Source organism: Symphalangus syndactylus, chromosome 11 (genome assembly GCF_028878055.3).
Source record: "Symphalangus syndactylus isolate Jambi chromosome 11, NHGRI_mSymSyn1-v2.1_pri, whole genome shotgun sequence".
NCBI classification, from domain to species: domain Eukaryota; kingdom Metazoa; phylum Chordata; class Mammalia; order Primates; family Hylobatidae; genus Symphalangus; species Symphalangus syndactylus.
Window position 1 is genome coordinate 118,767,581 of NC_072433.2, and position 24,337 is coordinate 118,791,917.

The following is a 24,337-nucleotide window of genomic DNA, read 5'->3' on the forward strand; positions in this document are numbered from 1 at the left end:
GTGATTCTCTGGCCTTAGCCTCTGAAGTAGCTAGGACTACAGATGAGTGCCACCACGTCCAGCTAATTGTTTTATATTTTGTAGAGACAAAGGTCTCACTTTGTTGCCTAGGCTGGTCTTGAACTCTTGGCCTCAATCCATCCTCCCATCTTGGCCTTCCAAATTGCTAAGATTACATGCATGAGCCACTGCACCTGGCCTCCTTTGCATTTTTAAAACAAAGCCAAAATAATCTTTATTTTCCAAATAGTGTAAAGGCAGTATATCAGATATAACATCTTATGTTACCTCTAAAAAACTAACACTGAACAAAGTCTTAGATTTTTAAGAGCTCCCATATCAACTTTTGAAAGTCACACACCTATCTTTCATTTCACACCCTCCCATATGTTCTGTAAGATTTTGAAAAATTCATTCACAAAGGTTCTCTGTTATTATAAAAGAGTAATCAGCCTAACTAATAAAGGTAACTTCTAGCTAAAATGAAGTCAACCCAATGCTTTGGTCTCCACGTTCAAGGGGGAAAGCAAGGTTAGACAGCTGCTAAAGACCAATAAAACAATAAACACACAACTAAAATTATCCACTAGTATGATTTTTAAACACTTGCAATTTCTGAGAGCCCTAGAATATTTAGTATATATCTGAAATATTTTAATAAACACAGTCATGGAATTTGAAATTTCTCCCAACAGAAGCTCTTTTCTTGAGAGGAAGGAGTCTGCAAAGCTTCTGAAGTCAGACATATGATACCCATAAATATTTCCTCATGCTCTCTAACTGCTATGGTATCTTCTATTAATTTATAACTTATTAGTAATGTTACAAAGCTTTTATAAATATTATCTCAACAAATCAGTACATTTAGGTGCACTACATATTGCTTCAGTATTAAGGTATATAAAAATGGATTTGATCCAAGCAAGTTGCCGGTTTCTCAGAAGTTGCTAGTTTCACAGAAGCATATGCAAAAATACTTACGATCAAAGAAAGATTCTAATGCATAGTTAAACTACAGTGGAACATTACTGTTTGTTTAGTATCTAGTTTCCAGTTCCAAACTTCTATAAATAAGATATGAGAGAGGAAACAAACCTACGTAATACCAACTGGTACTAGAAGACAACAGGGCTTTTTTTGCCCCCTGGCAAACAGTTATTTATTGTGTATGCTATGTTTTCAGAAAGTTGAATAATCTTTCCTCTGAGCTTTTTAAATTAACATGTAAACATTTATCAGGATATATTTACTGAAAAAATGTAAAATCCCAAAGCATCTTTTATACACAAATATAACAGTAAGGATAATAAAACAGTTCATTTAAAAATAAAATATGTATCAATTATCTAATAATTCCATATTGAATATATATATATTTTATTTATTTATTTATTTTTTTTGAGAAGGAGTTTCACTCTTTCGTCCAGGCTGGAGTGAAGTGGCGCACTCTCGGCTCAATGCAACCTCCACACCCTGGGTTCAAGCAATTCTCCTGCTTCAGCCTCCTGAGTACCTTGGATTACAGGCGTCCGCCACCACATCCGGCTAAATTTTGTATTTTTAGTAGAGACGAGGTTTCACCATGTTAGCCAGGCTGGTCTCAAACTCCTCACCTCAGGTGATCCGCCTGCCTCAGCCTCCCCAAGTGCTGGGATTAGAGACAGGAGCCACCTTGCCCAGCCCTGTAGAGTTGTTTTGAGGATTAAATGAATTAATATATCTAAAGTCCTTAAAATTCTGCCTGACACATAAGCAATAAATAAATATTTTGCTATAAGTTACATTCTCTTACCTTTTTAATCTGTTTATAGATATGCCACATTTTTAATCTACTATAGCACTTCACACATTCCTTCTGGCACTTAAATGACTTCAGCACAATGCAAAATAATGTATGCTATGTTCACATCTTAACTCATGTATTAGGCTGTGAGTTCCCTGGCAGCATCTTTGTATCCAGAAAGTTTGACAAAATGCTTTTAAAATGGTAAATTTGTAGAACTGCACTGCTTACTGCAACCATAGCAAAACTGACATCACTGGTGTACTTCTGCATATTTTATATGGTAAGGTGTAGTTTTATCTATATCCTCTACATCCATAATTACATTGGGGTTAAACATATAATTCTGACACATGTGCAATGTGTATTACACAACATATTTAGGAATGCAAAATATATTCCAAACACAGAAATGCTGAAGAGAAACTATCAGCTAAAGTATTCAGCATCTGTCCACCGAAAGACATACATAAAAATATTCATAGAAGCACTATTCTTAATAGTCAAAAATTGGAAATAACCCTTTGACTGAAAAACAATACTCCATCAATAGACTGGGTAAATTGTATCTTCACACAACAAAATACTAAACAGTAGCAACTGCTACATGTGGCAATATGAATAAATCTGAAATACCTTGAAAACAAGCCAAACACAGTAGTATGTGATTACAATATGATTCCACTGGGCTTGCTTCCACATCACATATACTAAAATTGGAACATAATTCCATTTACACAGAGTTAAACAGACAAAACTAATTTATACTGTTAGAAGTGAGGATAGTGGTTACCTCAGGCAAAAATGAGGGACAGTGACTAGAAAAGCAAATGAAGTAGGTTCCAGTACTTCATTTGTTCCACCGGTAACAGTTTGCTTCTGCATCTGGGTGCTTATTATGTATTATATAAAGCATGTTCACTTTCAGAAACTGTACTGAGGTGTATGTTTATGATCCGTACACTTTTCCGAATACATGTTATACTTCAATAAATTGTACTTTAGGCTGGGTGCATGGCTCATGTCTATAATCCCAGCACTCTGGGAGGATGAGGTGGGAGGATAACTTGAGCTGAGGAGTTCAAGACCAGTCGAAGCAACATAGCAAGACTCTGTGTCTACTAAAAAAATTGTCTAAGATATATTAGCAGGGCATGGTGGTGCACTATTATTATTCTGAAGCTACTATATATATACATATATGTTATAAAATTAAATATAGTAAGACTGTTAGAAAACAGAATTTTCAACATAAAAGAAATATAACATTTAAAAAATTAAAACAAAATTTTAATTTGAATTGGAACTTTAAGAGTTAACTTTTTTTTTTTGAACAAGAGAAATTTTGTATCTCTGTTTTGTCCTCTGAAAACACCTAGAAATAATGATGACCAGTGACAATGAAGATCTCTAGAATACAGTGTGATCACTAAATGCTGTTCCTACCAAAAGGAACTGGAATCGTTGGGAAAAATGGTCCTGTCGTAAATACATGCTTGGAATAGCACACTTTGGTGCCTGAAAAAAACTACTAAGGTAAGGTGAGAAGAAAATAGGTGCCAATCTAAAAGGCTCCCACCGGCCAAAGATGATTCACAAAAACATATCATGACTGCAATAGACTGAATCAAATACTAAAAAAAAAGGAAATATCAACCAAAAAAAGTTCACTGGTCACCTTTGAAAGTTGCTAGAACACTGAATCATTATTTTGAAAACTGGTAAATAAAACATATATACTATCTTTACTGAAAAAACTTATTTCAGAAGAAATGCAAACTATCAAATCATTATTTTGCAACCACTAATGATATCATATTGTGGTTCTCAAACTGTGGTCCCTACACTAACAACATTAGCACTAATTAAAAACTTGTTAGAAATACAAATTCCTGGGGGTGGGGCCCAACATTCAAAGTTTTTACTAGTCCTCCAGGTGATTCTGATGAATGCTAAAGTTTGAGCACCACTGAAATAATTATTATTGTAATAATCACCAATGGATGCTAAAACCATGAGGTAAATGGTTGATAGGCAACCCTATAATGGCGGGATCAGGTTGACACCCCATAAACCTACTGATCCATCTTAGCACCACTAGAAATGGGACAACCAGAGGTTCTGTGCTTTCTGTTTTTTTGGCTCACGCTTGTAATCCCAACATTTTGGGAGGCCCAGGCTGCAGGATTGCTTGAGCCTGGGAGCTCAAGATTAGCCTGGGCAACAAAGCAAGCCCCCCTTTTAAAAACAAAAACAAAAAAACAACATACCACCACCTATGACATTGTCATGGGAAACAAACAAACAAAACCTGACTCTGAATCTAATCACGCCTCTAGATCTAACTCTCAATTTAAAGAAAGTAATGTAGACAGAGAAACAAGGTAAAGTACACTGTGAGGAAGAAATCAGACCCAAATCCAAAATATGGAACGTTCTATAGACAAATGAGTATGTGAACTTTGGGATCCTATTTCAAACGTCCAACTCTAAAAAGTCACTTCTGAGACAATCAAGGAAAACTGAACATGGACTGAGTATTAAATATCAAAGAATCATTGCTCATTTTTAGATCTATTAGTAATTGTTTCAAGATTCATATTCAAGGATGGATACAGGAAATGATAAGATGTGGCCGGGCACGGTGGCTCACGCCTGTAATCCCAGCACTTTGGGAGGCCAAGGTGGGTGGATCACAAGGTCAGGAGATCGAGACCATCCTGGCCAACATGGTGAAACCCCACCTCTGGGGAAAAAAAAAAAAAAAATTCAACCAGGCGTGGCGGCGTGCGCTTGTAGTCCCAGCTACTCAGGAGGCTGAGGCAGGAGAATCGCTTGAACCTGGGAGGCAGAGGTTGCAGTGAGCCGAGATCTCACCACTGCACTCCAGCCTGGGCAACAGAGTGAGACTGTGTCTCAAAAAAAAAAAAAAAAAAAAAAAAAAAGGAAAAGAAATGATAGGATGTCTACAATTTGTTTTAAAATACAGTACCAACCAACAAAACAGTATTAATATTTAAAACAAGGTGGGAGCAAAATGAAACAAAAAACCAGAAATGTTGATAAATGTGAACTCTGGGTAATGGTAGATGTTAGAGCATGCTCTTTACATTTTTGTTAGAAATTTTTCATAATAAAAACCTTTAGGGACGGGTGCAGTGGCTCTCGTCTATAATCCCAGTACTTTGGAAAGGCCAAGGTGAGTGGATCCCTTGACCCCAGCAGTTTTGAGACCAGCCTGGGCAACATGGTGAAACCCTGTTCTAGCAAAAAAAAATAATAATAATAAAAGCTTTAAAATTTTTCAGGAAATCCATGTAAGCAAGGGACACTGACACATTCAAATCCCACTAAAATGACAGTAAATGAAATATATGTACGTATCTTTAAGACAAAGAGACTATGACAGGAAAATATCAAATGTAGAGACTTCAATAAATATTTGAAAGATGAAAACTAGCAAATCTAGCAAATGAATTTTCAAAAACACAAGTAACTACAACCTAGATGTCTATATATGGGTGTGTCAATGAGCAAACACAGAATTCATCTCAGAACCCAGAGAAGCAAAGTCCCTGGAAGCATAAGGTACCTTCAAGGATGGAGGAAAAAGGCACAGAAGTCTATGTAGGCATCTTATTTTTTTGAACTCCGCTTTATTGCACTTTGCAGATACCATTTTTTTTTTTTTTTTTTTAAGAAATTGAAGGTTTTTGGCAACTCTGCGTTGGTTCCATTTTCCAACAGAACATGCCACTTTTTGTCTCTGTGTCATATTTTGGCAATTCTAAAAAATTTCAAACTTTTTCATTATTATTTTACCTATTATGGTGATCTGTGATCAGTGATCTCTGATGTTACTATTGTAATTGTTTTGGGGGCACCAGGAACTGTGCCCATATAAGACAGCAAACTTAATTGGTAAGTGTTGTGTGTGTTCTGACCACTCCATCAACCGTACCCCACCTCTCCCCCTTTCCTGGAGCCTCCCTATTCCGAGACGCACCAAATGGAAATTAGGCCAATTAACAACCCCACAATGGCCTCTAAGTGTTCCAGTGAAAGAAAGAGTTGCACATCTCTCACTGTAAATCAAAAGCTAAAAATGATCAAGTGTAGTGAGGAAGGCTGAGACAGGCCAAAAGACAGGCCTCTTGCACCAATTTGCCATGTCATGAATGCAAAGGAAAAGTTCTTAGAGGAAATCAGACGGGCTACTCCAGTGAACAAGAAAATGGTAAGAAAGTGAAACAGCCTTATTGCTGACAGGGACAAAATGTGAATGGTCTGGATGGAAGATCAAACCAGCCACAATAGTCCCTTAAGCCAAAGCCTAATCCAGAGCAAGGCCCTAACTCTCTCAACTCTATGAAGTCTGAGAGAGGTGAGAAGTTTGAAAGTAGCATAGGTTAGTTCATGAGGTTTAAGGAAAGAAACCATCTCCATTAACATAAAATTACAAAGTGAAAAAGCAAATTACCCAGAAGATCTAGCTACGATAACTGATGACAGTGGCTACACCAAATAACAGATTACCAGTGTAGACAAAACAGCCTATTTATATCAGAAGAAGATGCCATCTAGGACTTCCATAGCCAGACAGGAGAAATCAATGCCTGGCTTCTAAGCTTTAAAGGACAGGCTGACTCTCCTGTTAGGGGCTAATGGAGCTAGTGACTTTAAGTTGAAGCCAAAGCTCATCTGCCATTCTGAAAATCCTAGAGCCCTTAAGAATGACGCTAAATTTACTTTGCCTATTCTCTACAGATGAACAACAAAGTCTGGATGACAGCAAATCTGCTGACAGCATGGTTTAACTGAATATTTTAAGCCCACTGTTGAGACCTATTGCTCAGAAAAAAAGATTCCTTTCAAAATATTACTACTCATTGACAATGCGTCTTGTCACCAAAGAGCTCCGATGGCAATGTACAAGGAGATTAATGTTGTTATTATGCCTGCTAACACAACATCCATTCTGCAGTCTATGGATCAAGGAGTAATTCTGACTTTCAAGTCTTACTAATTAAGAAATACATTTTAGGAAAAAGAAAAACAAAATAAATACATTTTAGGGCCAGGTGTGGTGGCTCATGACTGTAAATCCCAACACTTTGGGAGGAAAAGGTGGGAAGACTGCTTGAGGCCAGGAGTTCAAGACCAGCCTCCACAACATAGTAAGACCCTATGTAAAACAAAAAAAATTAGCCAGGCATCATGGCAAACACCTATAGTACTAGATACTTGGAAAGCTGAGGTGGGAGGATTGCTTAAGCCCAGGAGTTCAAGGCTGCAATAAGCTAGGATCACGCCACTGCATTGCAGCCTAGGCGACATGGAGACTGTGTCTCTTAAAAAAAGAAAAATAAAAAGAAGGAAAAGAAATACATTCTGTAAGGCTATAGCTGCCGTAAATAAGTGATTCTTCTGATAGATCTGGGAAAATAGAATTGAAAACCTTCTGGAGGCCGGGCACCGTGGCTCACACCTGTAATCCCAGTACCTTGGGAGGCTGAGATGGGAGGATCACTTGAGCCCAGGAGTTCTAGACCAACCTTGGCAATGCGGTGAAACCTTGACTCTACCAAAAAAACAAAAACAAAAACAAAACACACACACACACACACACACACACACACATACACGCACAAAAATTGGCCAGGTGTGGCAGTACCTGTAGTCTCAGCTACTCAGGAGGCTGAGGTGGGAGACTTGAGCCCGCAAGGCAGAGGTTGCAGTGAGCCAAGATTATGCCACTGCACTCCAACCTGAACAACGGGGCTAGACCCTGTCTCAATGAAAAAATAAAAAAGAAAGAAAAATAGAAAGGAAGGAAGGGAAGGAGGGAGGGAAAGAAAGCCTTATGGAAAGGATTCATCATTCCAGATGCCATTTAAGAATATTCATGATTCATGGGAAGAGGTGAAAATACCAGTATTAACAGGAGTTTGGAAGAAGCTGAAGTCAACCATTATGAATGATTCTGAGGGGTTCAACACTTCAGTGAAGGAAGTAACTGCAGATGTGGTGGAAATAGCAAGAGAATCAGAATTAGAAGTGGAGGCTAGGCCAGGCACAGTGGTTTCATCATGTTGGCCAGGCTAGTCTCAAACTCCTGACCTCAAGTGATCTGTCCACCTCGGCCTCCCAACATGCTGGGATTACAGGTGTGAGCCACCACGCCTGGCCCATTTCTTAAGTATTTCTAAATTAAGGTTAGGTACACATTGTTTTTTAAGACATAATGCTACTACACACTTAACAGACTACAGTGTAGTGTAAATGTAACTTTTATATGCACTAGGAAACCAAAAAATTTGTGTAGCTCACTTTTTGGCAATATTTACTGGCCTAGAATTGAACATGCAATATCATCTATGTATGTTTATATACTATGAAGTTCCCTTTCCTAGCCCCATCCTTTACACAGAATAGAGGTGTATTCTCTTCAGAAACTGTCAAAGAAATACCAGACTCATGGTCATCAGAACTTCAGAGAAAGAGGTTGAGAAACAGATCTGAAAACAGAGAATTATGAAAAGGAATAAGAATGAGCTCTTGGAAACTAAAAACATGATAACTGACATAAAAATAGACACTTCACCCCCCAAAAAATGAAATCTCCTAGAAGTAGAATAGAAAGCTAAGTCAGAAATTAGGAGAGGAAAACAAACAAACAAACAACAACAACAACAACAAAGAGAAATTTGAAAGATCAATACAGGAGACTCTCCCTGGAGGATCTAAAGTTCTAAAAAGAAGTGATGCAATCTAAGAAATCATGTAAGAAAATTCCCCAGAACTAAAATGTCTCCAGATTAAAAGCCCCATCAAATATCAGCAAATGAATTAAAAAACAAAAATAAACAAAATCATGAGGAACATCACTGAAATTTCAGAATGAAGGTAAAGAGAAAAATCAAGAAAACCCCCCAGAAGCTTCTTGGGGGTCAATTATGGCTTTTGACTTCTCAGCTGCAATACTAGAAGCTCAAGACAATAGGGCAATGCCTTCAAATTACTGACTTAAGATGAATCTCAATCTAGAATTGTGTACTTAGCAGACTGCCAACCAAGCATAAAGATAGAACAAAGACGTTTTCAGACTTGCAGTCTCAAAAATTTATCTCCCACCCATTCATTCTCAGGAATCTCCTGGATAGATATGGTCCACCGAAACACAGGAATAATCCAAAGAGGAAGAAGCCATGGAAGCCAGTCAATGGGTAATCTGCCCCCAACAAAAGAAGAAAGGAAGAAGAAGAAGAAAGAAGAAAGAAGAAAGAAGAAAGAAGAAGAAGAAGAAGAAGAAGAAGAAGAAGAAGAAGAAGAAGAAGAAGAAGAAAGAAGAAAGAAGAAGGACGAAGGCAGAAGGCAAAGAAGAAGAAAAGGAGGAAAGAGGAAGAGGAGGAAAGAAGAAGGAGAAGAAGAAGAAGGGGAAGAGGAAGAGAAAGAAGAGGAAGAGGAAGAAGAGGAAGAGGAAGAAGAGGAAGAAGAGGAAGAAGAGGAAGAGGAAGAGGAGGAAGAGGAAGAGGAGGAGGAAGAGGAAGAGGAAGAAGAAGAAGAAAGAAGAAAGAAGAAGGAAGAAGAAGGCAGAAGGCAGAGAAGAAGAAGAAGAAGAGGAGGAAAGAGGAAGAGGAGGAAAGAAGAAGGGGAAGAAGAAGAAGGGGAAGAGGAGGAAGAGGAGGAGGAGGAGGAAGGAGAAGGAGGAGAAGGAGGAGAAGGAGAAGGAGAGGGAGAGGAAGAGGAAGAGGAAGAAGAAGAAGAAGAAGAAGAAGAAGAAAGAAGAAGAAGAAGAAGAAAGAAGAAGAAGAAACAAAAGGGCAAAGTAATTCCCAAGACAAACACAAAGGAAGCCTCCTGACAACACTAGGGAGCATACCTACAGGGCCAGCAGTCCAGACTGGAGCCAGAGAGGTCTGAAAGGTTCCAAAAAACGACATATCCAGGAGGAAACAATATGAACTGATCAATTATCTGTCAGATAATTGATTAACAGATAAATTGCTTTTAGAGGTTTTATGGAGCCGTTGAAGGATATAGAAATACTAACGATTTGAAAGAAAATGAAACATACAAAAATTCAGCAATTACCTTCAAGAAAAAAGAAAGAAAACATAAAATACACTTAGCTCATCAGTGAATAGACATTTACAATACAACAATATAGTTAATTTTGATCATTTAACCAAAAATTCTAATACTGAAAGAATGAAGGAGAAGGGTATGTATGTGTGTATGTGTTAGAGACCTAAATCTTTAATTATCAGGAAATAATGAATAAATCAATAATAAACAGTATATTCAATTTGTTTGAAACTATAAAAGAAGGCCGGGTGCAATGGCTCACACCTGTAATTTCAGCAGTTTGGGAGGCCAAGATGGGAGGACTGTTTGAGCCCAGGAGTTTGAGACCAGACTGGGCAACAAAGTAAGACCCCCATCTCTACAAAAAATAAAAATCAGCTGGGCATGGTAGCTCTTGCCTGTGGTCTCAGCTACTTGGGGGGCTGGGGTGGGAAGATCACTTGAGACAGGAAGATCACTTGAGCCTGGAAGATCGAGGCTGCACTGAGCCATGACCACGCCACTGCACTCCAGCCTGGGCGAGACAGTGAGACTGTCTCTCAAAAAAATAATAATAAAAACAAAAATATCAAAGTAAATACTCAAAAAAAACAGCGAAGTAATTGAAAAAGCAGTTTGCCTCTAAGATCAGGACTGGGTTTGAGGCACGGTGGGACAGGGAACTACTATCATAAGTAAATTTCTGCTATAACTCTGCTGGGAAGGGCAAAATTCAACACATAATATTTTGAGTCAGATTTTAACAAGTAGGCCGGGCACAGTGGCTCATGCCTGTAATCCCAGCACTCTGGGAGGTTGAGGCAGGTGGACTGCTTGAGGTCAGGAGTTCAAGACCAGCCTGCCCAACATGGTAAAACCCCGTCGCTACTAAAAATACAGAAACTGGCCGGGCGTGGTGCCAGGCGCCTGTAATCCCAGCTACTCAGGAGGCTGAGGCAGGAGAATCACTTGAACCCAGGAGGCAGAGGTTGCAGTGAGCCAAGATTGCATCACTGCACTCCAGCCTAGGCAACAGAGACTCTGTCTCAAAAAAAAAAAAAAAAAAAAAATTAACAAGTAATGAGCTTCACCACTTAGCCAGTCAGGAGTGCCATGACTGGAACTGATCATGTCACAGATGGTACATTAACATGGGGCATTACTATGTAATCTTTAAAAAATGTTCAGGAATTTCATTAATAAAAATTTAAAATATTAGCCGGGTGCAGTGGCGTACACTTGTAGTCTCAGCTACTTGGGAGGCTGAGGCAGGAAGTTAGCTTGAGCCCAGAATTTCAAGCCTAGCCTGTGCAACAAAGTGAGACCTTGTTTCTTCGAAAATATTTATTTTTTAATATTTAAATTATTCACAATGTCTATGTTTTACAAATGTGCAGTTTGTGTTTTATATTCTAAAGTAACTAGAAATTAATCAAAATAAATACAAAATCCATATTTATGGGAGTCATAACCGCTTCCAAAACTTATTCTGGAAACTTATTCTGCAAAATGAGGCCACCCTTGCAATGTTTAAAAAAATCAAAATAAATAAAATTTCCTTTAAATTGATAAACAATGATGTCAAAGAAAAATCTGCTTAAATTGCTCATTGAATGAATAACTTTAGGCAAGCAACTCAAAACAGAACAATCTCTGTTAAATGAATTAGAACTTTTTCAGTTCAGTGACTATTTTTATTCATTTGTTCATTCATCAAATATTTATTGAATGCCTTCTTTGAGCTGGACACCAGAAGTACAGCACTAAGTTAGACAAAGGCTGTGCCCTTACAGAACTTACAATCTAGTGAAGTATTAATATAGATATTAATTAAAACACAAGCAAATATCTGCCACAGTGAAGAAATACAGGAAAAATGTGGGTTCTACTGGAACTGTAAAATACATCACATCCAAAGTATTCCAAGTAGTTTGCAAACACATGAAACAGATTATTCTCAAGAAACATCAAATGGTCCTAATTAGAGCCCACCACTAGAGGACAAACTAAAATGAAGGCTGGAAAGGAGAAACTGGGAGATTAGAGTGCTATAGTTTGAATGTGTCAAAGGTTCACATCAGAGACTGAATCCTCAATGCAACAATTTTGAGAGGTGAGACTATTAAGAGGTGGTTAGGTCATGAGGGCTCTGCCCTCATGAATGAATTAAGGTCATTATCTCGAGAATGGGTTTGTTATAAAAGTGAGTTCAGCCCCTTCTTGCTCTCTCCCGCACTCTCTCTTGCCCATGTGATGCCTTTTTCCACAGGATCACCAGCTGCCAGCACCATGCTCTCAGACTTCTTAGCCTCCAGAACTATGAGCCTAATAAATTTCTTTTCTTTATACATTACTCATTCTCTGGTATTCTGTTATAACAGCACACACTGAACTAAAGCAGAGGATGTGGGAAGAAATTCTAACATCTGAGTACCTACTATGCCATTTAATCCTCAAAACAACTATCAGAAGATAGGTATAATAAATACTGGGACTATCTCTTCAGTAACTACTTCCCCCTCTTCAACCAGCATTTTGTGGGAGTCTGACCTCACTACTAGCTCCAGATGTACTACCACAATCAGAGCAATTCCATTCCCCTTGCCACAGTAACCAAAATAGGCAGTCTATGCCTAAGCCAATCAGGTCATGATGACCATGAATAAGTTCAATGGTGATATAAACAGCACCAAGTTTAGGACTTTTGCTGAAAATCTTGGAGTACAGAGTCTTGTCTCCTAGGCAGAGTGGTATGAGATAACAGATCAAGAAGCACTACTTCTAGCATTACTTAATGACAAAAGAGAATGAAGCCTGAGGACTCAGCAATTAAGTGTGAGAACTCGGGTTTGAAAACCAAGTATTCTGATTTCAGAATTAAGAGACGCAAGCACAGACACAGACACCCCGCAGTACTGGGGCATGGATCTGAACTCATCAAGTCCATCACACCAGCTACAACTTGATAAAAGGCTGATAAGCCAAACTGAGGACTTTGAACTTTGTTAAGAACAAAGACTCTAGAACTTAAACATCTAAGTTCAAATCTTAATTTCATCACTTAATAGCCATGTGACATGGGGTAAGATACTTAATTTCTCTGTGCCTGTTTCCTCATCAATGAAACAGAGATAATCAGACCTCTTTATAAAGCTATTGTGAGAATTAAATGAGTTAATAGGTGTAAAGCACATAAAACAGTGTGCAGCACAGATCAATCTATTAAGCAATGAGGAGTCAAGATTTCTGAGTGTTTTGATTAGAATTATGATCTAGGAAAATCAATTTAGAAGAACAGTGTGGGGCCAGGTGCAGCAGCTCACACCTATAATCCCAACACTTCGAGAGGCCAACGTGGGACCACTGCTCGAGGTGAAGAGTTTGAGGCTGCAGTGAGCTAGGATTGCGCCACTGAACTCCAACTCAAGCCTGGGTGACACAGTGAGACCCTGTCTCCCTGCTGAAAAAAGAGTAGTATGGTGTGGAGGGGAACACAGAACACACAAGAAGTGGGAAAGTAATGGCAAAGTTTTAAGAAAGGCATCAACGGTTTGTATAAGGTGATGACAGTGGAAAATGAAAAAGAACTGAAGCTACTGAAGAATTTGAATCAACAGGACTTAACAAATGAGCAAATGTGGGAATCAAAGACTAGGAGGAATAAACAATGATCTCTGATTTTCAACTTGGTAGACTAAGAGAATGGTGGTCCCAGAAACAGAAACAAAATCAGGAGAGGGTAGATTAGGACTCCTTTAAAATAAAAGAGGTTATCTTATGTTTTACAAGGGAAGTTATTTTAAGCAAGTTTAAAATCAACAGGATTTAAGATAATTATTACATCAGTAAGAAGTGAGATCCAAGGCCAGGCACAGTAGCTCACGCCTGTAATTCCAGCACTTTGGGAGGCCAAGAAGGGTGGATCACCTGAGGTCAGGCGTTTGAGATCAGCCTGGCCAACATGGTGAAACTCACATCTCTACTAAAAATACAAAAATTAAAGTAAATAAATAAATACAAATACAAAAATTTTGGGGCGTGGTGGCACGTGCCTGTAATCCCAGCTACTTGGGAGGCTGAGGCATAAGAATTGCTTGAACCCGGGAGGCAGAGGTTGCAGTGGGCCAGGATTGTGCCACTACACTCCAGCGTAGGTGACAGGCTCTGTCTCAAAAAAAAAAAAAAAAAGTGATATCCAAGTTTCATAAATTACACTTCAAAGCTGTATTTTTCTCTTTTTTTCAATAAACCCAGTTTAAAAAACAAATCTAATTCCACTACTTAGGGATGAAAAAGCAGATCAAATTAACAACCAAAATTATAATATCTGCACTTTTTACTGTGAAATTAAACTACCATATGATCCAGCAATCTGTCTACTGAATATATATCCAAAAGAAAGAAAATTAGTATGTCGAAGAAATATCTGCACACTCATACTTACTGCAACAGTATTTACACTAGTCAAGATATGCAATCAACCTAAGTGTCCATCAACAGATGAATGGATAAAGAAAATGTCATATATATACACAATGGAATATTATTCAGCCATTAAAAAGAATGAATTCTATTATCTGTGGCAATATGGATGAGACCGGAGGACATGATGCTAAGTGAAATTAGGCACAGAAAGACAAATACCACATGTCCTCACTCACATGTAGAAACTAAAAAAGTTGATCTCATAGAAGTAGAGTGGAATAGTGGTTACAACAGGCTGGGAAGTGCATCCAATCAATTAAAAATACATATATTTAAAATAAATTAAGTAAAATAAAAATTCTTGTGGGTATGACGAATTTTTAAAAATCCCATTTAAAAAACAAAACTTCTGAAACATGATTCTTAAAATTGTTGGTAATATTATGAAGCTAGCTTTTAAGAACTTCGGAAGCTCAAAATGTGACATAAAATCAGAACACTGAAAGTGAAAAAGTAACTCAGCACTACAGATTTCTCCTATAGAAATAACAGAAAGTTAAGTAGTGGGGCCATTTCTTCACATTTACTCCACATCTATCTCACTTTTTCCCCCAAACATTTTTCCTCCCTACCAAAAAACCATCAAGGTCACCAATTACCTCCATCTTGACTAATCTAATGGACACTTTTCTGTCTCTCATTTCATGAGACCAGTCAGCAACCAGTATACAAACAATTTATCACTCACTCTATCACTTTTTAAATGATTCCTTTTCTTGGCTTCCCTAACACCACACATCCCTGGCTTTTCCCTATCTTCGTGATATATCTTCCTCTCTCAGATCTGTGTATTTTAACACATCCTCAGGGCAAAGCCCTCAGTCCTTTCCACTTCTCTATCTATACCCTTTTCCTAGATGATCTCACCCATTCTGTAGTTTTAATACTAACCATACACACAAACTCATATTTCCAATCCCAATCTCTACCGTGAACTCCAGATTGACTTTATTAAACTGTCATCTCTACGTGGGTATCTCAATGGCAATTAAAACCAGACCAAATATCCAAAACAGAACTTTTGACCCTCTCCCTCTGCCCTTAAAATTGTTATTTCATTTATTCATTCTACAAATATTTCCTCAGCATATGCTCAGGCACTGTGCTGTCCACTGGCACAACAATGTGAACTTGGGGGAGACAGATTATAATAAATTATTAAAAGAGCTATAATGGATATAAAGTGTGTCTTCTGACAGAACATGGGGAGAAGGTGGCTATTTTTGATAGTGTGTTTAAGACTGGGCAACAATGGCGAAATCCCATGTCTACAAAAAAATACAAAATCAGCCAGGTGTGATGGCCCACACCTTGAGGTCCCAGCTACTCGGGAGGCTGAGGTGGGGAGATCGCTTAAGCCCAGGAGGCGGAGGTTGCAGTGAACCAAGATCGCACCACTGCTCTCCTGCCTGGGCAACAGAGCAAGAACTTGTCTCAAAAAAAAAAAAAAAAAAAAAAAAAAGGCATCTACTCAGTTGCTCCAGCCAAAACCCTAGGCATCTATTCCCCACACACAACCCATTAGGTGAATTTACAGAGTTCTGACTACGAAATAAATCTTGATGTTTAACACTGAAGAGAAGGCTCAAGTAAGCAAAGAAGAGAGACGTGGACAATGACAACTATGACAGATGTCACAGAAGGACATGCAATAAGCTATGAAACAAAGTTACAGTCAGACCTACTCTAGTCTGGAAGAAATCAGAAAAGGCTTCCTGGAGGAAGGAGTAATTAGAATAAGCCCAGATGATCACTACAAAAAGTCAAACAAAAAGGTATAAGGGACTATGTCAAGAACAGGGAGCAGTACAGCTTGGCACATCCCAGAATCTAAAATAAATCCAAGGTGATAAAATCTCAGAAGGAGGAGTGTAGATTAAGACATAGGCCAGAAGAAAGCAAGAAGTTATCAAAGATTAATGAGGTCATGTCAAAAAGAAACAGAAGTCAACCTGAAAAGGCTTCCATTGGCCAAATATGAGACAATTTGACCAGGAGTGGATTAAAACACACTAAAATCCAATAGCTCATGATAATCTTTTAAGATGATAATTAAAACAAAAAACCTGCAGTGAACAGCTCACTACCAATTACTTTGGAAAATGACAAAGGGAAATCATCTTTTATGCTCCCTTTTCTGTAGCAAGGAGTAACCAAATAGGTGATAAAAGTTATTCCAGCAAATAAATGCACAAAAAATTAGAGAATCAGGATATCACCACTTTGCAAACTCTAACAAAATAATGAATTCAGGCAATGATCAACAAAGAATGCTAAAATCATTACTTAAAGGAGAAATTATGTAATAGAAGAATAAGGCTGATACCACCTGAAATCACTACAAGTGGTGCAACCAGGTAGGTAACTTTGATAAATAGGAAGTACACAACATCTACAAAATAATTTCATTGAAAAAAAAGGGAACCTAAATATGATAAAATATCTAAATCTAACTTCAAGTTTTCAGGAAAGACAAGAAATAGAGGAATAGATTATAGCAAACTTACAGCAAACCTGAGCATCAGAATTGCCTGGAGGGGCTTTTTAAACCACATATTGCTGGGAAACCATAAGACTGGAAAAGCCAAACACAGAATGTGGGAAATTTCACATTTAAGTGGGGGAGGGCTATTATAGAATAAAATTTATTTAAGCTGCCTATCTGCAAATGCAATATACAGACTCTTCAGACTGATTCAAACAAACCTACCATAAAAAGACATATTGAGATGACACAAAATTGGAATATGGACTAAGAATGGCTTTTATTAAGGAATTTCTGTTAATTCTATTAACAATAATACTACAGTGGCTTTTTTTTAAATGTCATTAAAGAAAGAAAAAAAAAGTCAAGGCTAGCAAATTAGCAAAAGCCACACTAAGCAGAATGGGCAAAAGCCATCCTTTAATGAGTCTGGGCCCAAACTAAGTGGTTTTTACACAAGATTGATATAACAGTAACAACTACTTCTGGTTCCTGAAAGCCATGTGCTAAGCACCACATTAAGTTCTTTACATGACTTATCTCTGAATCCTTAAAATAAACCTGTTATGAAGATATTAAATTCTATACATCATTTTGTCTGCTGTTCATGATCACAATGGCACTTTTTTTTTTTTTTTTTTTTTTTTGAAACGGAGTTTCACTCTTATTGCCCAGGATGGAGTACAATGGCGTGATCTCAGCTCACTGCAATCTCCACCTCCCAGGTTCAAGCGATTCTCCTGCCTCAGCCTCCTGAGTAGCTGGCATTACAGGCGCCCACCACCATGCCCAGCTGATTCTTGTATTTTTAGTAGAGACGGGGTTTCACATTGGCCAGGCTGGTCTAGAACTCCTGACATCAGGTGATCCACCCGCCCTCGGCCTCCTAAAGTGCTGGGATTACAGGCGTGAGCCACCATGCCAGGCCACAATTGGCACTTTTTAAAAAGTATGACATATTCAGGGTAGTTTGGAAAAAGGCAAGAGTGATCACAGAAAGACTAGTTAAAAGGCTGTTAGAGTACATTAAGAATCCCTGATATAAAGAATCAGAATAGATGTTCATATATTTGGAATACAGGATGAGCATCTCTAGTCCAACATTTTTTTGATCACTGACAAGGCACCACAGTGGAAAACTTCACATCTGACTTCATGTGAGGAGTCAAAATTCAGTCGACACTTTGCTTTGTGCACAAAATCATTAAAAAGTATTGTATAAATTATGTGCTATGTGTACAAGGTGTGTATGAAATAAAAATGAATTTAATGTTTAGACTTAGGTCCCACCTCTGAAAAAACACATTAGGTATATGCAAGTATTCAAAAATCCAAAAAATTCCACAATCCAAAACACTTCTAGAACCAGGCATTTCAGGTAAAGGATACTCAACCTGTGTAACAAAAATCCAGACATTATTTAACAAAACATTAATTACGTCCTACAAACATTTCACTTTAAAACAACCTTCTTTGCCAAATTAGTTTTCAGGAATTTTATTTAAAACAATCTTTTTTTTCTGAGACACGATTTCACTCTGTTGCCCAGGCTACAGTGCAGTGGCACAATCATGGCTCATCACTGCAGCCTTAACCTCCCAGGCTAGGCAGCCTCCCGCCTCAGCATCCTGAGTAGCTAGGACTAGAGGCACATGCTGCCACACCTGGCTAATTTTTTATATTTTTTGTAGAGACAGGGGTTTTGCCATGTTGCCCTGGCTGGTCTTGAACTCCTGGGCTCAGGCACTCCTCCCGCCATGGCTCCCAAAGTGCTGGCATTACAAGTATAAGCCACCACACCCGGCCCAAAACAATCACTTTTATATGTACTATAGTTATTGGGCGTACACTTTTTACTTCCACTGGAAGAAAATGGAGAAAACATAAAGCAATATCTTCTACTAGAAACAGCCTTTTCATCCCAAATTCTTTAAATGGAGAAAACAAATTACTATCTCGATTCTATAAATGACGGAAAAAATACCCTCCCCATAATATTTTTCAAATTCATCTCCAGCTCCAGAATCTTAGATAACCACATAGAAATCTATATGGTAAGAGACCTTAGAGTGAAGACAAGAGAAGAGGGTATTCCCTGGCCATCTCTTCCAATGGGGTAACCATAAAAGACAATACAGAAAGCTTCCTAAAGCTTCTTTATCAGAAGTCTCTCCTATTCTAGAGTCCTGCTGTGGCTTACAACTACTAGGCTTTTTATATTGGTTACTCTAGGAACTTCCTCTTAGGAACTGACAGTTAGTTGCCAATGGTTAACTACACCCAAGCCTGATTTAACAACTTAGGCTGACTAGAACAAAACTAAACACCCAAAAAAGCATTCCAACAATGAAAGCATGGTATACTAGAATGAAAACTAAATGTTAGTCTACTCGAAAACCTGGGTTACATAAAAAGATGCTGAATATGATCTTCAGGACATGCCAATTAAAAACACAAGATACCACTAGAATGGCTATAATCAAAAGAATAAAAAAAGATTAAGATAGTAAATTTTGGCCAGGCATGGTGGCTCACGCCTGTAATTACAGCACTTTGGGAGGCCGAGGTGGGAGGATACTTAGGAGGCTACTCAGGAGGCTGAGGTGAGAGGATCACTTGAGCCCAGGAGGTCAAGGCTGCAAAGAGCCTTGATTGTATCATTGCACTCTAGCCTGAGCAAAAACAAATGAGACTATATATATATATATATATATATATATATATATATATATATATAAAGTAAGTTTTATGTTTCTTACAATAAAAATTTTTAATTAAAAAAGAACAAAAATAACAATATCAATATTGAAGAGACTGTGAAGAAACTGTAATCTTCACGCATTGCTACTGAGACTACAAAATGGTACAACTATTTTGGAAATCTGACAATTTTTTTTAAAGTTAAACACAACACTCAGCATATGACTCTGCAACCCCACTCCTAGGTTTCTACCCAAGAGAAATGAAAATATATGTCCACATAAAGATTTATACACAAACATTAACAGCAGCATTATTCATAATAGCACAAATCTGAAAAAAAAAAAAACAAATGTCCTCCAACTAGTGGGTGAATAAACAAATCATGGTATAGCCATACAATGGAATACCATTCAGTGATAAAATTGAAGGAACCGGCTGGGTGTGGTGGCTCATCCCTGTAAGTCCAGAATTTTGGGAGGCCAAGGTGAGAGGATCCCTTGAGCCCAGGAGGTTGACGGTGCATTAAGTGTGGTCGCGCCACTGCACTCTAGCCTGATGACAGAGTGAGACCCTGTCTCAAAAAAAAAGGAATAAATGCAACAAACAAGCCAGACACAAGACTATGACAGAAAGTATCAGTGACTGCCCTGAGTGAGGAGGGGTTAGGCTATAACAGAGCATGAGGGAACTTTTTGGGTGATGGCAGTGTTCTAAAACTTCATGGGGGTGGTGGGTACACAACTGTATACGATGTATGCTTAAAATGTATTTATACTTTATTGTGTATAAATTATAGCTCAATGAAATAGTTTTTAAAAACCCTGGGTTGATTAGATCTGTAAGTTATTAGCTACGTGACATTAACCAAAATGTTTTTTTTTCCTTCAGATATGCCTATTCTGTTTCATCAGTTTTCATTTCTCACATGCACAAGTTTTATTTTTAAAGTGACTGATTCTATAATGTACTGCACTTATTGGGCTTACAGATAATTCTTACTTCCACCGGCAAAAGTATATAGTTATCTGCACTGCTACTTGCTCTATCTTGTAAGATTGCTGTGAAACATCAAATAAGATAACTGATGAGAAAGTTCTTTGGTTACTGTAAAATAGTATTACACAACTATATAGTAGACTTTACATTTTTGAAAAACAGACGTGAAAATGTTTTTTCACATGAGTGACTTGAGACCCTTGTAAACCTAGGTACCCAAAGTCAATCTTTGCCCAAAAATAGAAAGCAGTTGTCTATTCAAATGCCACCTTTTAAATATCCTATCGGAACCTGTTTCCTATTGTCGCTTGAGTTACTAGACAGCTCAATGTAGTATCTAAGCTGCACTTTCATTTTTCAAAGGAAAAACACTAAAGAAATGTTTAAAGAGAGACAGATGAGCATGACACATTTATTTTTCAGGGGAAAAGACAGATACGTAGAAAAATGTCTTCAATTCCATATGCATTTACTGAATTTTTCCTGATGAGACCTGCATTAGCAAGAGAGTGAATAATTTTAAGAATAGCAAAATTTCTGAAACCAGTGTAGCACAATCATCTCAACTTTGCCTTGTCCAAAATTTGACAGATTCTTTTTTTTATTTTGTTTCTACTACTGTTGTACAACCGGGCTCTTTGCTATCCTACCAAGTTTAAAACGTGTGGTATCTGACATTTAGCCTAGTTATATTTGGAAGTTTCCAAACTGCAATACGTATAAAGGCTGTTTGGACATAATCTTCTCAGGTGCAGTTTAACGACTAAATTTTACCTTCAATTCAGGTTTATATCAAATCTTACAATTCCGAAAAGTTACTCTGCCAGCAACAGGTACTACAAGGAAAAATTAACAAAGCCTGTAACACTACAAAGTGCTCTGCTAACATTTTCAATTTTTAAGACTCCTTTTCAGTAACAATTCTGAGGAGGAAGAATCTACAGCCAATTCCAAGGCCAGATTTCATTCAATTTGGTCTTGCTTCGGCAGTAACCCTAAACTCAAGTTTCACATTTCTCCTTCGATAACATTAAGGTCGCTCGGTCCGGTTACTGCACACCTCCAATTTTAGCGTCCAAGAAACCTGAAAGAACGGCACCTTGCCTACTCGCTCCTCCAGCCTTCTCAACTCAGAAGCTTGGCCAAACGTGCCGCTCTCTCCACAACGCCAACGGAGCTGGAACGCAGCGCCCGGAGGACAACTGGTCACGGGGAGGAGGGGAGAACTTCGCGGCCCGGAGTACGGCGGCTGAGGTCCAATCCAGCCCGCGCCCAACTCTACTCGGTGCCAGGAAGGCGTGTGGACCCAAAGTCTCAGGCCGCGGTGCTAGGTCCGGAGGAGCAGAGTCGCGCGTGGCTGGAGGCAGGTCGTAAACAAACCGACGGGAGAAGGGGGAAGGGGCAACGGCGAGGCGGGTGGGGTAAAAGAAAAGGTAGGACCTCGCTCCAACCCTTCAGCGCGAGCCCGCAGCCGGCTCCACCCCACCGAGGACCAGATGCTGGTCGCGGCGCGGCGCTTCCGCTCGGGTCGGAACACCGAAGGCCCCAACACCCCTGGAGCCCGGAGCCCACAAGGCCATCGGCTCCGCGACCCCCGCCCCACAGCGCCCTACCTGAACCCGCAATCTGGGTCCCGGGCGTCGCGGCCGGGCGCGCCCAGCCCGGTCCTCTTGCTGAAGAGCTTCTGGAACAGCGTAGGGGCCATGCTAGCCACGGCCAGGCAGGGGTCGCTCCGCTGGGCGCTTGCTAGGCCCCTGCTCCTAGAGCCGCCCCGCCACCCCCATGGGCGCCTCAGTCATATGACAGAAATTAGTCACTTCAAACGGCCACGGCGCGCGGGGCGGGGCACGAGGCAAGGCCGGCACTCATTGGCTGGAGGTGGGCTGCATCACGTGGCGGCGCGCGGAGCAGGGGGCAAGGTGGGGGCGTGGGGCGGAGCTGCCTCCCATAGGCTCACTGGCGGGTCCCGTCACGTGGCAGCTCACGGGGCGGGGCGTGGGCCGAGAGGACAGGACTGGAAGGTGGCTAGGGATGTGTAGCGGGAGCAAGCTCAGTCTCGATCCTCCCCCTGAGGCTGTCAGCGACCATCAGAGAGTACGCCAGGGTGGCGCGGGGACGATGCCAGGAGCCTTGGAGTGCAGAAGCCTTTGACTCCCCCCACCCACAGAGTTGCGTAGGGAACCACGGGCAACCGACTCTTCCTTGTCAGCCCCTCCCTAGCGTCTGCGGCTTCACACCTCCATTCCGCGCCGGGCAGAGTCTGGCGGCTCCTGGAGCACGGAAGGCCCACAAGCGTACCCGTGGGGCCGCGGCCAAGGCTCGACTTTGAGCCCAGGACCCCAGGCCCGCCCTTAGAAGGCCGCGCCGGCCCGCGAGAGGTCTGGGATCTGGACAGCGCGGGGTCTGGCTCACAGGGACTGGTGAAGGAAACTGCCGGGACCCCTGCCACAGCCATGGCTCCCCGCAAAGACGACCTGGAGCAGGGACTGTGGGCAGTTTGTACTAGCGCCTCGAACCCTGACACCGGGAATTAGTCTCTTGGAAGAGCTAGCGATTGGAGGCTCAGGAGTTAGGCTGTTTCCTTGGTAACCAACAAAATCAGGTGAAACCAACGAAGTCAGGAAGCCTAAAGACATATGTACAGATATCTAACCCTTTACGCTAATTATTTAGATTTTTAATAAATTTATCTTAATATTTAGGCATGAAGAAGGGAGGAACTGTGGAATTTTAATCAAGTTACAGGGAAGAAACGCTTTCTAAAAAAAAGAAAAACATTGCTCACATGTGACCTCACAGTCTTATTTAACCCATGGAACCAAAATATATCAGAGTTTGGATCAAACTAATCTTATAAATTTTCAGCAACCCCATCCATTCACTCCCCCTCCAGGATGAGGAAACTTGTACAATGGGATGCAATCCTCAGAGAAATTTAGGAAATAACTTGTATATGGTTGGAAGGCTGGATAAAAATACTTTGGGCAGGCGTGGTAGCTCACGTCTGTAATCGCAACACTGCAAGGCCGAGGCAGGCAGATCGCTTGAGCTCTGTAGTTCGAAACCAGCTTAGGCAACAGTAAGACCCTGTCTCTACAAAAAAAAGTTTTTTTAATCAACCAGGTGTGGCCGGGCACTGTGGCTCACGCCTGTAATCCCAGCACTTTGGGAGGCTGAGGCAGGCGGATCACGAGGTCAGGAGATCGAGACCAGCCTGACCAGCATGGTGAAACCCCGTCTCCAAAAAATTAGCCGGCGTGGTGGCGGCGCATGCCTGTAATCCCAACTACTTGGGAGGCTGGGACAGGAGAATTGCTTGAACCCAGGAGGCGGAGGTTGTAGTGAGCCGAGATTGTGCCATTGCACTCCAGCCTGGGCAACAAGAGTGAGACACCGTCTCAAAAACAAACAAACAAAAATTAGCCAGGTGTGGTCACGGCGCACACCTGTGGTCCCAGCTACTCAGGTGGCTGAGGTGGGAGGGTAGCCTGAGTGTGGGAAGTCAACGCTGCAGTGAGTGCCACTTGTACTTCAGCCTGGGCAACAAATACTTTTTGAGAATTTCATTTAATTAGGTATACAAATCAAATTTTATTTTCTTTAAGTGGCTACCAACTCCCACTGATTTGCAGCTAGAGTTTATGCTCTAAATAAGGGTCTGAAGATATTTAGAAAAGAAAAAGTAATAGGCAGAATTTATATCTCTGAGAATTTGTCAACAACCAAAATACTGAGTTTCAATGTTCCAAGACTTTTTTAAAGCACTATTTATTGATGATTAAGATATTGACATATTCATTCCACAATCATTTACGTTC

At 40.0% G+C, this 24,337-nt stretch overlaps 1 protein-coding gene across 5 annotated transcripts in view; it reads right to left on the reverse strand.

The window, feature by feature from the left end:
* Window positions 1-22,381, reverse strand: part of FNIP1 (folliculin interacting protein 1) — a 156,425-nt gene extending 134,044 nt beyond the window's left edge. For 2 of the 5 annotated variants that reach the window (XM_055299349.1, XM_055299346.1), the window contains exon 1: window positions 22,133-22,321. In XM_055299349.1, the coding sequence (XP_055155324.1) occupies window positions 22,133-22,224 (92 nt within the window). In that variant the 5' untranslated portion in view covers window positions 22,225-22,321. Of the gene's footprint in view, window positions 1-21,618; window positions 22,106-22,132 lie in introns of those variants that run through there. The other 3 variants (XM_055299348.2, XM_063612393.1, XM_063612394.1) reach the window with 3 other exon arrangements.
* Window positions 22,382-24,337: the final 1,956 nt, after the last annotated feature.